Here is a 13,762-nt window from a genome sequence, read left to right as displayed (position 1 = left end):
ACAGTTGCAGGGGCGCTCATTGCTGACTTCTTGTCTGGCCTGGTGCACTGGGGAGCCGACACCTGGGGCTCCGTGGAACTGCCCATTGTGGGGAAGGTGCGTATATTGACCCAGCCCAAGGACAAGGTCAGGCTCTCTGACCTTGGGTGAGTCCCTGAGCCTCTGTTGCCCTGTCTGAACGATGGGAGTCATCACTCCAGCCTGACCTCTGTGCCCCTCCTCCAAGACCAGAACAAGAATCCCCTGAGATTTTCTGGAAGCAAAGGCATCAGGTGTGGGACAGTCAGCTTTGATACGTGTCCGCCTAACCAGAACCCCTTGAATTTGGGGGCCACACTACATCTTGGTCTTTGCCTGCCCTGCAACTCGCTGTCTTCAATGAACTTCATCTTGTGTCAGTCAGACTTTTTTGATTGTGGTAGAAAATCTGTACAGACTTAACCAAAGAAAGGTACTGATTCATGTACTGAAAATTTTAGGGGTAGAGCCAAATTAGAGCATGGTTGGGTCCAGTAGGGCGGACCGACCGGATTCTTTGAACTCAGCCCCTCTCCGTGTCTGTCTCTGCTTTCCTCCCTCCTGGCTTCACGCTCATGTATTCTTTCCCCTGGAAAGGGGGCTAAGATGGCTCGCAGCTCCCAGGCGTCTATCCTCCCAGCTCAGCATCCCCAGTAGAACTCCCTTTTCCCATAATTATGGCCAAAGGCCTATGGCTTATTCCCACTGGCCCAGCTTGAGTCACATGCTCACCTTTAGCCACTCACTGTGGCCAGAGGGATGGGATGCTCTGTGCAGGCCAGGGTCACACTCACTCAGAACTAGGGGGTGGAGGGGTCAGCCTCATTGGAACAGCTTGTACTAAGAGAAGAGGGGGCGTTCCCCTCGTGGCTCAGTGGTTAATGAACCCAACTAGTATCCATAAGGATGCAGGTTTGATCCCTGGCCTTGCTCAGTGGGCTAAGGATCTGGCGTTGCCGTGAGCTGTAGCGTAGGTTGCAGACACGGCTCAGATCTGGCATTGCTGTCTGTGGCTTTGGTGTAGGCTGGCAGCTGTAGCTTTGATTTGACCCCTAGCCTTGGAGCCTCCATATGCCGAAGGTGCGGCCATAAAGGATAAAAAGGCAAAAAGAGAGAGAGAAGGGGCTGTTACCAGGAGGGGCCTGGATGCTGGGAAGAAATAGAGGGTCCTGCCTGCCACTGTGAGGAGCCTCCTCAAGTGTCCTAGGGTAGGAAAGGAGAGCAGAGATTGTCACCAAGAACCCTCATAGCCCAGATGGGGAAATTGAGGCCCACGGGGGGCAGTACCATCCCAAGGTCCCCACCAGGTCATTTCGACCCCTCTTCTGCTAAAGTTACTAGACCCAGACCCCGAAGGCTGGGTGGGGCCTGTACATGGAGGCATGCTCCAGCACCCCAAAGCAAGGAGGTGAGCCCGGGCGGAGGAGGTCGTGGAGAGTGGCTGACCACCCCAGGCTGACTGGTTGGATGTACCCCTGCCTCCCATCCCACCCAGGCTTTCATCCGACCCTTCCGAGAGCATCACATCGACCCAACAGCCATTACAAGGCATGACTTCATCGAGACCAATGGGGACAACTGCCTGGTGACGCTCCTGCCACTGTTAAACATGGCCTACAAGTTCCGCACCCAGAGCCCAGGTGAGCATCGGCCTCCAGGGAGCCATCGGGGCCAGACACACAGCACGCCCCCATGGGCCTCTTGTGGTGTGTGTGCACACTGGGGGCGGGGGGGGTCACAATATTGTAATAATTCTTAGTTAGGGGTAGGGGGGGTCACAGTATTGTAATAATTCTTAGTTAGATGCTCCCTAACTGAAATTAGGATACTTGACATAAAAGCTCTGTATCTCCAGCTTCTCTTGTACAGTCCCAGTCTGGCCTCCCTGAGTCCTTGTTCCCACTTGGCTGCACTGGGCCAGAGCTGGGCTGCAGAAGCCCCCCTTAGACACAATGCACGTGCTCCAATTTGCCCCCTCCCCAGTACCCCCTGCTCCCCTACACCGGGCCGCCTTACCCATTGGCACTGCCTCCCTGTGCCTGCGAACTCTGTCCTGGATTCAGATCTCCGCCCTGCTTGTCTGGGGGAGGGAACGTCCTAAAGTAAAGCAAGTCAGTCCAGTTCTCCGAGCCTCACTTACCTTGTGTGTCAGGTCAGAGGACGGCGGCGGGAAGATGGGAGACCCGTCTTCCTCTGTGCGGGCTTCTTTTAAGAACTTGACACCTTGCTGTTGCTCAGAGCACCCCCACCTCGGGGAGCTGCGATGAGGGTGTGATGGTGTGGGTGCTGTGGCGCCCTACCCGCATCCTCTGCCCCAGCAGCTGTGAGTGGCGGCTGCTGTGAGCTCCCAGCTGCCCCTTCTGAGAACTGCCAGGCAGGTCCTGTCTCTCCTTGGGATAAGCCTGAAGCCAATGACAAGAAAAGTCTACAAAAGACCAGCCCCCTTGCCTCTGAGTGGGACTAACTCTGTGGAGTCAGCAACGTTTCAAAACCCCCATTCCCAGGATCAGGCTGAGACAAGACTTCCCCCAACCTCATCTTTGCTTAACTCTTGCCCTGCCCTGTCCTGCTTTCCGCCCTCAGACGTTTTTCCAGAAGAGCGGATCCTTCCCCTCCTCCCATCAGATAACTCATGTGCCTTATCACAGGCTTTGCTGCTAGGGAATCTGGAAAAAATGTGATTCCCATTTTATTGATGAGGAAGTTGAGACTTAAAGCCATAGTCGCTGTCCCAAGTTCATACAGTCAAGAAATGTCAGAGCAGGAATCTGAACCCAGCTCTGCCTCACATTCTTTTTTTTTTTGGTGTTTTTAGGACCGCACTCATGGCCTATGGAAGTTCCCAGGCTAGGGAGAGCGAATTGGACGGCAGCTGCTGGCCTACACCACAGCCACAGTGACGCCAGATCCAAGCCGCATATTTGACCTACCTCACAGCTCATGGCAACGCCAGAACCCACTGAGCAAGACCAGGGATCAAACCTGCATCCTCATGGATGCTAGTCAGATTCATTTCCACTGAGCCGTGATGGGAACTCCTGCCTCACATTCTTAACTATTACTTATGCTTATTCCATTTTCTGCCCACTGAGCAAAAGGGGAAACTGGGGCCCAAAGGGGAGTCTGAGACTGCCCGGGCCCTATGGGAAGATGGAAGGAGGCCCGGATGCCGTCCTGGGAAGGGAGCTGCCCAGGGGCAAGTGCTGAGGGCCAGGCTGGCAGTGGGCCCCGCCCTGTATGACGGCTGGATGCACCCTCTTCCCACCCTGCAGAAGCCCTGGAGCAGCTGTACCCCTGGGAATGCTTCATCTTCTGCCTGGTCATCTTTGTCACCTTCACCAATCAGATCCACAAGTGGTCGCACACATACTTTGGGCTGCCGAGCTGGGTCATCCTCCTGCAGGACTGGCATGTCATCCTGCCCCGTAAACATCATCGCATCCACCATGTCTCACCCCACGAGACCTACTTCTGCATCACCACAGGTGCGGCTGTAGGGTGGCATGGAATGGGCCACCCCCCACTCCGACTTCAGCTCCATCCTTAGAGTCGGTGGCAGAGGTCACAATGGGAGGTTGTACAGTCCTTGCCCTACAGGAATGTTCTCTCCGAACACCTATTTCTTGAGTACCTACTATGTGCCACGCACTCTTCTATGTGCCGAGGACACAGCAGGAAACCAGACACACACACACACATACCCTCTTCACAGAGTTGTGGTTCCAACCACCTGTCCACCCAGAAAATACTTATTGAGCACCTACTATGTGCCATAGCACTGAACAAGAGAGGCCAAGATCCCTGCCTAAAATAAGCACTACATCTGATGGTCCTAACTGCTATGGAGGGAAATAAAGCAGAGGGTAAGAGCGGGAAATGGGGGAGCTTTACCCTTTAAATAGGGAGGTCAGGGAAGGCCTCACTGAGAAGGTGACATTGGAACTGAAGGGAGAGATCTGGAGGAAGAGCGCTCCAGGCAGCAGGAGCAGTAGGTGCAAGGGCCTTGAGGCAGGAACACATATGGTTTATTTGAGGGCAGGAGAGGTGACAGTCCAGGTGGAGAATTCTGGGGGGGGAAACGGGATGAAGGGCGGTCGTTGGGGAGGAGGGCGTAGCTATTTGTAAAGGAGGTCAGAAATCTGAAAAAACTGTGGGAAGGGCCCTGCAGATAAATAGGGACAAATGAGTCCAGGCAGAGGGAAAAGCAAGTGCAAAGGCCCTGAGGCCAGATCATATCTGGTGTGAGGGAGGAATACGCCATTGGTCATTAACAGGCCAGTGCCTGTGAGGTGAGGCAAGGCGGGCAGGTTTTCCAGGGCCAGCTTGAGATCTTTTTAAGCTTAAGTATTGCATAGATGCTGTTAAGTCAGGCCAGCTTGGGTTCAGCTCTCCGCTCTTCCACATGTAACTTTCGGAGGCTCACAAGCCTCCCTGGTTACCACTTTTCTCATCCACAAGTTGAGGCTACAGCCACCTCCCCCACAGACCACTTCCCAGGGCTGGGGTGTGAATGCAGATGCAAAGGCTTGGCACATAGTAGGTATTCAGTAAGCTACAGCTACTGGTTTGGCGGGGCTGTGGGATTGGGGTTGGTTTGGGTTTTTTGTTAGTTTGATTGTTTCTTTTTTTCCCTTTCTGGAAGCAGAACTGACAGGCACGAAAAATATTTTGTACATCCTACAGTCATGTTTTTAAGGCGCCAGTGGAGGCGTTCAAATTTAGGCTGTTTAGGAGATCATTTAACTGCTCCAGGACTGGGATAGTCTTGGTTTGGCCATGTCCTAACTGGGAGACACCCCTGCAAGCCTCAGTCTTCTCATGTGGAAAATGAGAGTAACGATAGTATCTACTTCAAGGTTCAAGTGGAGGCTGTGATACGGGTTAAATAAGATTATGAGCAGTCTTCACGGAGCACCTCCTGTGTGCCGGCATCATTCCAGGCACTGAGATCCACAGTGAAAGAGCACGGGGTTCTGCTGTTCAAGCTGACATTCTAGTTGGGAGTTAGGGAGAGAAACCAACACAAAACTCGGAAGTGATGAGTTAATGAAAATGATTACAATTTATCACAAAGACTATAAAGAAATAAAAGGATGATGTGACAGTCCTGGAATGCTAAGTGGTAGTCAGGACAGGCTTCCTGGGCAAGGTGGCAATACAGACAAATAATAAGAAACACCGCCTCCATACCTGGCATATAGTAAGCGTTCAATAAGAAAGTGATGAGGGGATGAAGGCATGTCTGAGAAGCCCCCAAGTCCATTGTGGGAAGCTCTGGTCCCTAGGTTCCTTGATCAGTCCTTGTCACCCATCCAAGCAGGGCCAACTCTCTCTACATCCTCTTACTGCTGCTCTTCCATTCACCCCTTCCCCCACCCCCTGCCCTGTTTCCACTGCAGGCTGGCTCAACTACCCTCTGGAGAAGATGGGCTTCTGGCGACGCCTAGAAGACATCATCCAAGGCCTGACAGGCGAGAAGCCTCGGGCGGACGACATGAAATGGGCACAGAAGATTAAATAAGTCGTCTGTGCCGCCACCTTATTGCCAACCTTCCCCAGCTCCCCTAAACCGAAGCCATCTGCCAAATTCCAGCCTCCTTGCACTGGCCCCTCTAGGTGGAGAGGACATCTCCTGGGCTGGGCCCAGGCACCCCCAGCCCACCCCTTGTGACAGAGAATACTTGAGCCACTGGTTTTTTCATTTTCTTTCATTTTTTTTCCTTGGCCCCTCCCCAGCCACCTGAGCTGTTCTGTCTGCCAAGCCTGACTCTGCAAAAAAAAAAAAAAAAAAAAAAAAGGAGCCCTGCCAGCCATCCCTGGGATTGAGGAAAAGCTCATCAATTCCCCACACTCCCACCACCACTGGGCAGCCCAGAAGTGTGGCTGGTATTGGGGCATTGAGTCAACTTACCTGTTCCTCTGTGTCTGCCCTCAGTAGTCAAGGAGCCCCCAGGCACAACTCTTTTCCTGGAGCATCACCCTGCTGTGGCCCTGCAAGCTGACCCTGAAGGCCTGGATGAGTAGACAGTGACAGTCACTCCCTTCAGCCTAGCGTGTCCGCCCGAGGATGGCAGAGGGCAGCAAGGGTCTGGGGGCAGCCAGCCAGAGAGGCCAGAATTTCCTGATCAAGGCTGAACCTCCCCTCTCCCCCATCTGTCCATGTGATTCCAGCCAGAGCTGATAATTCTAATCAGAGTATGTATTCAGAGGGCACAGCCCCTTCAAAGGGTCTTGGTCACTGGGGAGGAGACACAGTGTCCCCTCTGGCCAGGGGTATGTCAGAGAAGGAAAGGTGGGGCTCTTCGTTTTGTTTTTTTTTTTTTTTAAAGGTGCTTGCTTGTTTAATGTAAATAATAGAAAGCCTTAATATCTTTTCTGTAACACGGAGTAATATTTTAATGTCATGTTTTGGATGTACATAATATATTTATAACAAAGCAGCAAGAGTCTACTTAACCTCAGCTGCCTCGTGTTTCCTGGTTGGCTGGGGGTGTGGGAGTCAGGAACCTGGAGGGTGAGGCCCCACCCCAAGCCTGGGCGAAGGATGGAGGCTTTGTCATCTGAAACAATCAATGCTGACATCTACTCCAAACGCTTCTGGAGGGGACTCATGATTTGGTGAGAAATGTTTTTCATTCAGGAGATCATGATGGTAGAGTAATGAAGGCTGACCCCTACTGTTGAATTCCTTCAGCAAATGTTTATTGGCACGTGGTGTGTGCCAGGAGCTGCCCTGGACACGGGGCACAGAAGGGAACAAACAAGCACTTAACCTGGTGGAGTGGACCTCCTGGGGAGAGAGACAATAAACATAAATAAATGCACATGGACATTCAGATGGTGATTTGTAAAGAAAATCAAACAGCTTGCAATTACATTGGAAAAGTAGGATGGGGCTGCTTTGGCAGGGCGGTCAGGGAGGGCCTCTCTGAGGAGGTGACATTTGGGCTGAGACCTGGAGGAGGAGATGGAACCAGCTGGGGAAAGAATGAGGGGAAAGCCCTCCTGGTTGGACAACAAGTATAAGGGCCCTTTAAGAGAAAGTGTGGCTGGACTGGAGTGAGCAAGGGGAAAATGAAAGATGAGGTCTGAAAAATAGAAACTAATTATATGGAACCTCACCGATGGAGGCAAGTGGGAAGACAGGACATTTTAAACATATGAGTATCTTGTTCATGTACTTATGGAACAAATAAAAGGCACCTCCGTTTATACCAGGCACTGGGATTCAGCAGTGAACACACAGGCATTGCAGTTAATATCTAGTCTGGGCTAAAAAGGTTCCACACTATTAAATGGGAAAACAAAAACCTGGAAGGGACAGAGAAATAACATTAAGTTTTCTGCTTTGGGCCACACCCATAGCATGCAGACGTTACTGGGCCAGGAATCAAGTCTGTGTTGCAGAAGTGACAATGCCAGACCCTTAACTGCTAGGCCACCAGGGGACTCCAATAAAAGACACTTTAGAGGAGTCACAGATAGAATTCATCAACTCTGAATGACAGAAACTATAACTTAAGCAAAAATTAATAGCTAAAATAATTTTATTAGCTCATAATTGAAAGGAGGTGTTTCTGACTTAAGATTTGGCAGGACCCAAAGGCTCACATGATTCATCAGAACTAGGTCTCTGTCTAGCTCTGTTTTTCTGAGTTGAGATTTGACAATGGGCCAGTTCAGCATCTCAGTAGAAAAAAAGTCTCCTTTCCCAGCAGCTGCAGCAAAAGCCCCAAGGCAGGCTCTTACTGGCCTGGATTGGGTCATGTGCCTACCCTGAACTAACCATCTTGGGGTTTGGGAGGGCAGGGGATGGTGAAGGGATCTGATTGGCCAAGGACTGAGATGTCTACAGTGGGGTGGGGCAGACAGCCAAACTCGGCAGAGTCAAAATAAGCAGCCTTGAGGCTGCAGGAGTTGCCTTCCTGTTTTCAGACACTGCTGGGGGTGTTTTCTAGGCCCTACCAACATGTTAGTTCCCCAAAAGCCAACAAGAAAAAACAGCCTGAGTCCAGAGAGGTGAAGTGACTTGCCTAAGACCACACAGCAAGTAAGGCAGAGCCAGGCCTCACACTCAACTACCTCACCGCTCCTGAATCCCAAGGGCTGGAAAAATACTTTGGATTATGATGATCGTTGTACAACTATAAATATAATAAAATTTATTGAGTTTCAAAAAAACAAGACAGAAAGAGTTCCTGTTGTGGCTCAGCAGGACACCCAACACAGTGTCCTTAAGGATGTGGGTTCAATCCCTGGCCTCCCTCAGCAGGTTAAGGATCCCACGTTGCCACAAGCTGCTGGATCCCAAGTCGCTCTGGTGTGGCACAGACCGGTGGCTGCAGCTCCAATTGGATCCCTAGCCTGGGAACTTCCATATGATGCAGGTATAGCCCTAAAAGAAAAAAAAAAAAAAAAAAAGGAGAAATGTTTTGTGGCAGGTGTGGGAAAGTTGGGGTCACTTGTGAGATGGCAGTGTTCCAAAAAGTACCTCTTGAGGGCCAGGCAGTGGGAAATGCTGACTCATACCTACTGAACCCTTAGCACAGGCCAGACTGTGGAGAGCAGCATGTGTGGGTCCCATCAAGCAGTCCCCAAAGCTCTGAGAGGGGAGCACACCTAGTCCCGTTTGCAGATAAGGAAACTGAGGCACAGACTGTCCATGGTAGGTGGCAGGGCTGGAATCTGAGCCCTGATCTGACCCTGCACGTTTGAAGCTTTCACCCGAGCCTGCCTCCCCACAGGAGGAAGGAGGATGCAGAGGCAGGCGCTGGATGAGAAACAGCAGCTGACACTGAGAGCTGGGATGCCCTGGAGGCATCAGACCCCAAAAGGGCAGCTACTACTCACATCAGTTGATGAAAGAGGAGACAGAAATCCAGACTTTCTAGGGAGTTCCCATCGTGGCTCAGTGGTTAATGAATCCGACTAGCGGGTTCAGTTAGATCCCTAGCCTTGCTCAGTGGGTTGGGGATCCAGCGTTGCCATGAGTTGTGGTGTAGGTTGCAGACGTGGCTTGGATCCCGCATTGCTGTGTCTCTGGTGTAGGCCAGCAGCAACAGCTCCAATAGACCCCTAGCCTGGGAACCTCCATATGCCGCAGGAGCAGCCCTAGAAAAGGCAAAAAGACAAAAAAAAAGAAAAAGAAAAAAGAAATCCAAATTTTTTAAATGCTCCATTTTTAAAATATACCCTGGGCAAAATAAAAACAGGTATTCAGGTGACTTCTGCCCACAACGTCCCAGGTGGTGCAGGGATGGCCTGATGTCAGGTGGATTTGTGCTGCTATCTGGCGGTGGAGTGGGGCAGGTGGTCATGCAGAGCAAACAGGGGTTTCCAGCTCCACTGGAAAAAGTCACGCATCCCCCTCTGCGCTGACTTCTTATAGGGAGTCTGGCCTGGGCCCCTACTCCCAATATCAGCCCCACCCTCTTTTGATAAACCTAAAACTTTCAACCTTTTTGTTTTTTCTTTTTTGGCCGCCCCGAGGCATGTGGAGTTCCCGGGGCAGGGATCAGATCCGAGCAGTAGCTGCAACCTAAGCCGTAGCTGCAGCAATGCCCCATCCTTAACCCACTGTGGGGGACCGGGGATCAAACCTGCATTCCACCGCTCCCAAGGCACCACCGATCCTGTTGTGCCACAATGTGAACTCCTCAAGCTACCCTCTTAAACATTATAATAGGTAATGCATGCATAAGGTAAAGAATAATAAACAATACAAGGGTCAGCTGACTGTCTCCAGGGGGACAAATCCAGTGTGCCTATTTTTCTACTGTCCCCACGAGCATTTTTTAATGGTGGGAGGGAAAAGAATATTTCCTAACATGTGACATTCAAATTCAGTGTCAGTCATCAAGTTCTACTGGCACATAGCCAAACCCACTCACATTATCTATGGCTGGTTTTCTTCTTTTTTTGCTTTTTAGGGCCGCACCTGTGGCATATGGAAGTTCCCTGGCTAGGGGTCCAATCGGAGCTGCAACCGCTGGCCTACACCACAGCCAGAGCAGCACCAGATCTGAGCCGCATCTGTGACCTACACCACAGCTCATGGCAACACCGGATCCTTAACCCACTGAGTGAGGCCAGGAGTTGAACCCGAAACCTCATGGTTTTCCTAGTCAGATTCGCTTCTGCTGCACCACAACGGGAACTCCCCTAAAGTATTTACTATCTTGCCCTTTATGGAAAAAAAAAAAAAATCTGCCAACTCCAGGTCTAGAGTGAAGGGTAAATTGCTCCTCACTCATGTGCCCCCCGAGCCCTCAGTTCTCCCCAGAGGACAAGACCCTTGCAAGTCCCTTATATAGACACAGAGGCATGACCGTGCCCACTCTTTTCACAAAATAGGTAGAAAATTACATATACAGTTCTGCACCTTGCCTTTTTTCATTCACTATGTTTTGGAAACTGTTATATCAATATTTCCTAATTCCTTCTTACAGCTGTATAGCATTCTAACTTCAGGATGGGCCTTTTTTTTTTTTTTTTTTTTAACTCATCTATCCTCTAATTCTGAGGTCATTTTCAGTTTAGTGTAATACAAGCTGCCATTGTGTGCATCAGAGAACTTAAGTCTTTGTTCCTAGAGGCCAGTAGCCCTGAGGGGTCATGTCCTAGAAACAGGACTGCTGGGTCAAGGATGTCCATGGGTGACGTTTGAGAGCTCATGCCACTAAGGCTGTGCCCATTTAAACTCTCAGAACTTTTGAGAGTACCAGTTTCCCCACACCCTTGCCAACACAGAGTGTTATCAAGTGTTTTGTTCTTTGCCAATCTGATAAGTGGTTTTAATTTGCATTTCTCTTACTTTATTTCATTGAATCAAGGTATCATTGATTGTAAGATGCAAACTGATTTTAGAGATCTTTGAAGGTAAAAATTTGCATCTTAGAATCACTGAAATACAGTATGTTGAGTGAAATTGGGTATCTTACCCCATTTCTTTACTCTGTACAGGTCCTTTTCTTATTTTTCTTGGGAGGCAGGACAGTAGTGGTTAAGAGCTTCAGGTTCAAATCCCAGCTCTGCCACGTACAAGTGAGTTACTTAATCTTTCCACCTCTCAAATTTCCTCATCCATAAGATAGGGTAGTTGCGAAGATTAAATGAATTTACATAGGCAAAACACAATGTTCTTGGAACATACTAAATGCTCCATAAATGTCTTTTATGGTTGTCATCTTTCCTTTTGGATTTTTCTTTTAATTTTTTTTTTTTTTTTTTTTTTTTTTTTTTTTGGCCAAGCCCATTGCATGCAGAAGTTCCTGGGCCAGGGATCAAACCCATGCCACAGCAATGACAATGCCAGGTCCTTAACCCACTAGGCCACCAGGGAACTTCAGGATCTTTTTATCTTACTGAGACACAAGGGATCTTTATACGTTAAGGAAACTCATCCTTTTGGTTTTTCTCCCACCCCAGATCCCTGGTTTTTACTCCTTTTTCCTTGACCACAAAAAATAACAGATGACACAAAATTCAGACATTACAGAAACAAACTGTATAGGAAGAAGTCAGTGGAAATGACCCAGATGTCCATCAATATAGGAGTAAATGGGAGTTCCCGTCGTGGCGCAGTGGTTAATGAATCCGACTAGGAACCATGAGGTTTCGGGTTCGGTCCCTGCGCTTGCTCAGTGGGTTAATGATCCAGCGTTGCCGTGAGCTGTGGTGTAGGTTGCAGATGCGGCTCGGATCCCGCGTTGCTGTGGCTCTGGCGTAGGCTGGCGGCTACAGCTCCAATTAGACCCCTAGCCTGGGAACCTCCATATGCCTCGGGAGCAGCCCAAGAAATAGCAAAAAGACAAAAAAAAAAAAAATATATATATATATATATATATATATGAGTAAATGAACTGTACCATAACTCTCTATCCACCCACTCCCATCCTTTTTTTTTTTTTTTTTTCTGAAACTGCAGCATGCAGAAGTTCCCAGGCCAGGGATCAAACCTGTGCCACCACAGCAACCCGAGCCACTGCATGGACAATGTCAGATCTTTAACCTGCTGAGCCACACGGAAACTCCATTTTTTTGATTGTGTGTTTTAGCAACCACAGCAAACTAAATACCTTAATATTACACATCAGACATAACTCCGTGAATGTACTATGAAATGCTACCAGCAAGTGTGTCACACACCCCATCCTGCACAGATCCCTCCCTCCGTCTTGTGAGTGCCCACAACCCTTTCCTGTCAACAGCTTTACTTTCTGTACTTTGTAGTATAAAAGCTATAGCATGAGGTTGGGCTTTTTTCCTTAACTATCGATTGGAAATATAAACAGAAAACTTTATAATGTTATCCACAACCTTGCTACTCAAAGTGTGGTCTGTGCCTCAGCATCGGCATTCCCTAGGAGGCTGTTAGAAATGTAGCATCTCAGCACCCCTCACCCCCACTGAGTCTGCATTTTAACAAGATTGCTAGTGATTCCCGTGCACATTAGAGTTTGAGAAGTATTGTGCTAAAAAATAATATCGTAGGTCCTGTAAAGTATATTGCAATTTTTACACTTTGAATATATCTGGTCAGAGATCCCCAAACTGCCTGGATGTTTTCCCACCCTGCTGAGCACCGTGTTTTTGAGTGAATGCTGTGAAACAGTCCAAGTTCATATATCTCTTTCCTGGAACACTGTGCTAGTTTCCTTGGCTGTAGATAACAACTTACCTTTAAGAGCAGCTTAAGCAATAAAGACAGTTATTATTTCATGTCTTGGGCAGCCCAGGATTCATTCAGCTGTTCAACTACATTATCAAGGTCCTGCTTAGTTCTTGCCCTCTTTCTGCGCTGGCATCTTTGGGATGTCAGCTTTTCAACCTCAGGCTTGTGCCTCATGGTGTCTTCATAAATGCCACAGCTCCAGCCATCACAACCTCATATTGTATGAAGGAGGAAAGGGGACAGAAAAGGCTTCCTCCCTAGCTATTATTAGAAGAAGGAAATTTTCCAAATATGGCTCCTCCCCAACTCACTGGCTAGAAAAAACTAGATCACAGGCACACCCCTGGACCAATCACTGGCAAAAAGAAATGGCAGTGCCTGTGACTGGCTTGGGATCATACCTGGAAACTGGACCTTCTGCCTCCTAAACAAAACCAGGCTTCCGTGAGAATGGAAAGACATGACTGATCTGGCAGTCAACAGTGTCCAACACACCTCCACTCTGGACTCTTCACCTCCAGTCTTGCTGCCACCCAATTCAATTTCCTTGAGGCAGCCAGGCTGCACTTTGTAAAAATGCAAACCCGCTTAAGTTTTGCTTAAAACTTCCCAGGCTTCAGCTCCCTCACCATAGAGGAAATATCAAGTGCCCCATAGTTGAATGAACTGGCTTCCAAACCTGATTTTACTGCTTATTACATGACCCTGGGAAAGCCATCCTACTCCACCGAGTCTGTTTCCACAGATGACAAATGTCGAGATGATAGCTACTTAGCAGGAGTCACTGAGGAAATGATAACAGTAAAAATAATAATAATGGTAGCAACTATAAAAAATAAAAATAAAAACTAATAATGGCAGCAACTAATATTTATATACCACTCGCTCTGTGCCAAGTCTTTTTCTAAATTCTTCAGTTCTATTAGCCATTTTAATATTCCCACGAATCCAATAAAACAAGACTCTCATCCTCACCCGCTGAAGCTACCACCAGCTCAAGCGCAGAGACCGAAGGGAGTACAGGCGACAGAAATAATGCAGCTCTAAGGTCTGGCGGCGACCTCCGGGGAG

General features: G+C 49.0%; 1 protein-coding gene and 1 long non-coding RNA gene across 4 annotated transcripts in view; one reads left to right on the top strand and one right to left on the bottom strand.

Annotated features, from left to right (window-relative positions):
• The window catches only part of TMEM189 (transmembrane protein 189), a 23,887-nt gene extending 17,039 nt beyond the window's left edge, over positions 1–6,848 (top strand). For both annotated transcript variants that reach the window (XM_005673004.3, NM_001205093.1), the window contains 4 exon segments: positions 5–96; positions 1,514–1,658; positions 3,291–3,503; positions 5,418–6,848. In XM_005673004.3, coding sequence (XP_005673061.1) covers positions 5–96; positions 1,514–1,658; positions 3,291–3,503; positions 5,418–5,539 — 572 coding nt within the window. In that variant the 3' untranslated portion in view covers positions 5,540–6,848.
• LOC110257429 overlaps positions 1–13,762 on the bottom strand; it is a 14,253-nt gene extending 491 nt beyond the window's left edge. The window contains exons 1-3 of one of the 2 annotated variants that reach the window (XR_002340005.1): positions 12,698–13,762; positions 2,159–2,420; positions 1,151–1,221 (exon numbers count right to left, since the gene is read on the bottom strand). This is a non-coding gene — a long non-coding RNA (uncharacterized LOC110257429). The remainder of the gene's footprint in view (positions 1–1,150; positions 1,222–2,158; positions 2,421–12,697) is intronic. The other variant, XR_002340004.1, reaches the window with a different exon arrangement.

The sequence above is a fragment of the Sus scrofa genome, chromosome 17 (genome assembly GCF_000003025.6).
Source record: "Sus scrofa isolate TJ Tabasco breed Duroc chromosome 17, Sscrofa11.1, whole genome shotgun sequence".
In the NCBI taxonomy this organism is placed as follows: domain Eukaryota; kingdom Metazoa; phylum Chordata; class Mammalia; order Artiodactyla; family Suidae; genus Sus; species Sus scrofa.
The sequence above is the reverse complement of the archived record's forward strand: the minus strand, read 5'-3'. Positions and strand labels throughout refer to the sequence as shown.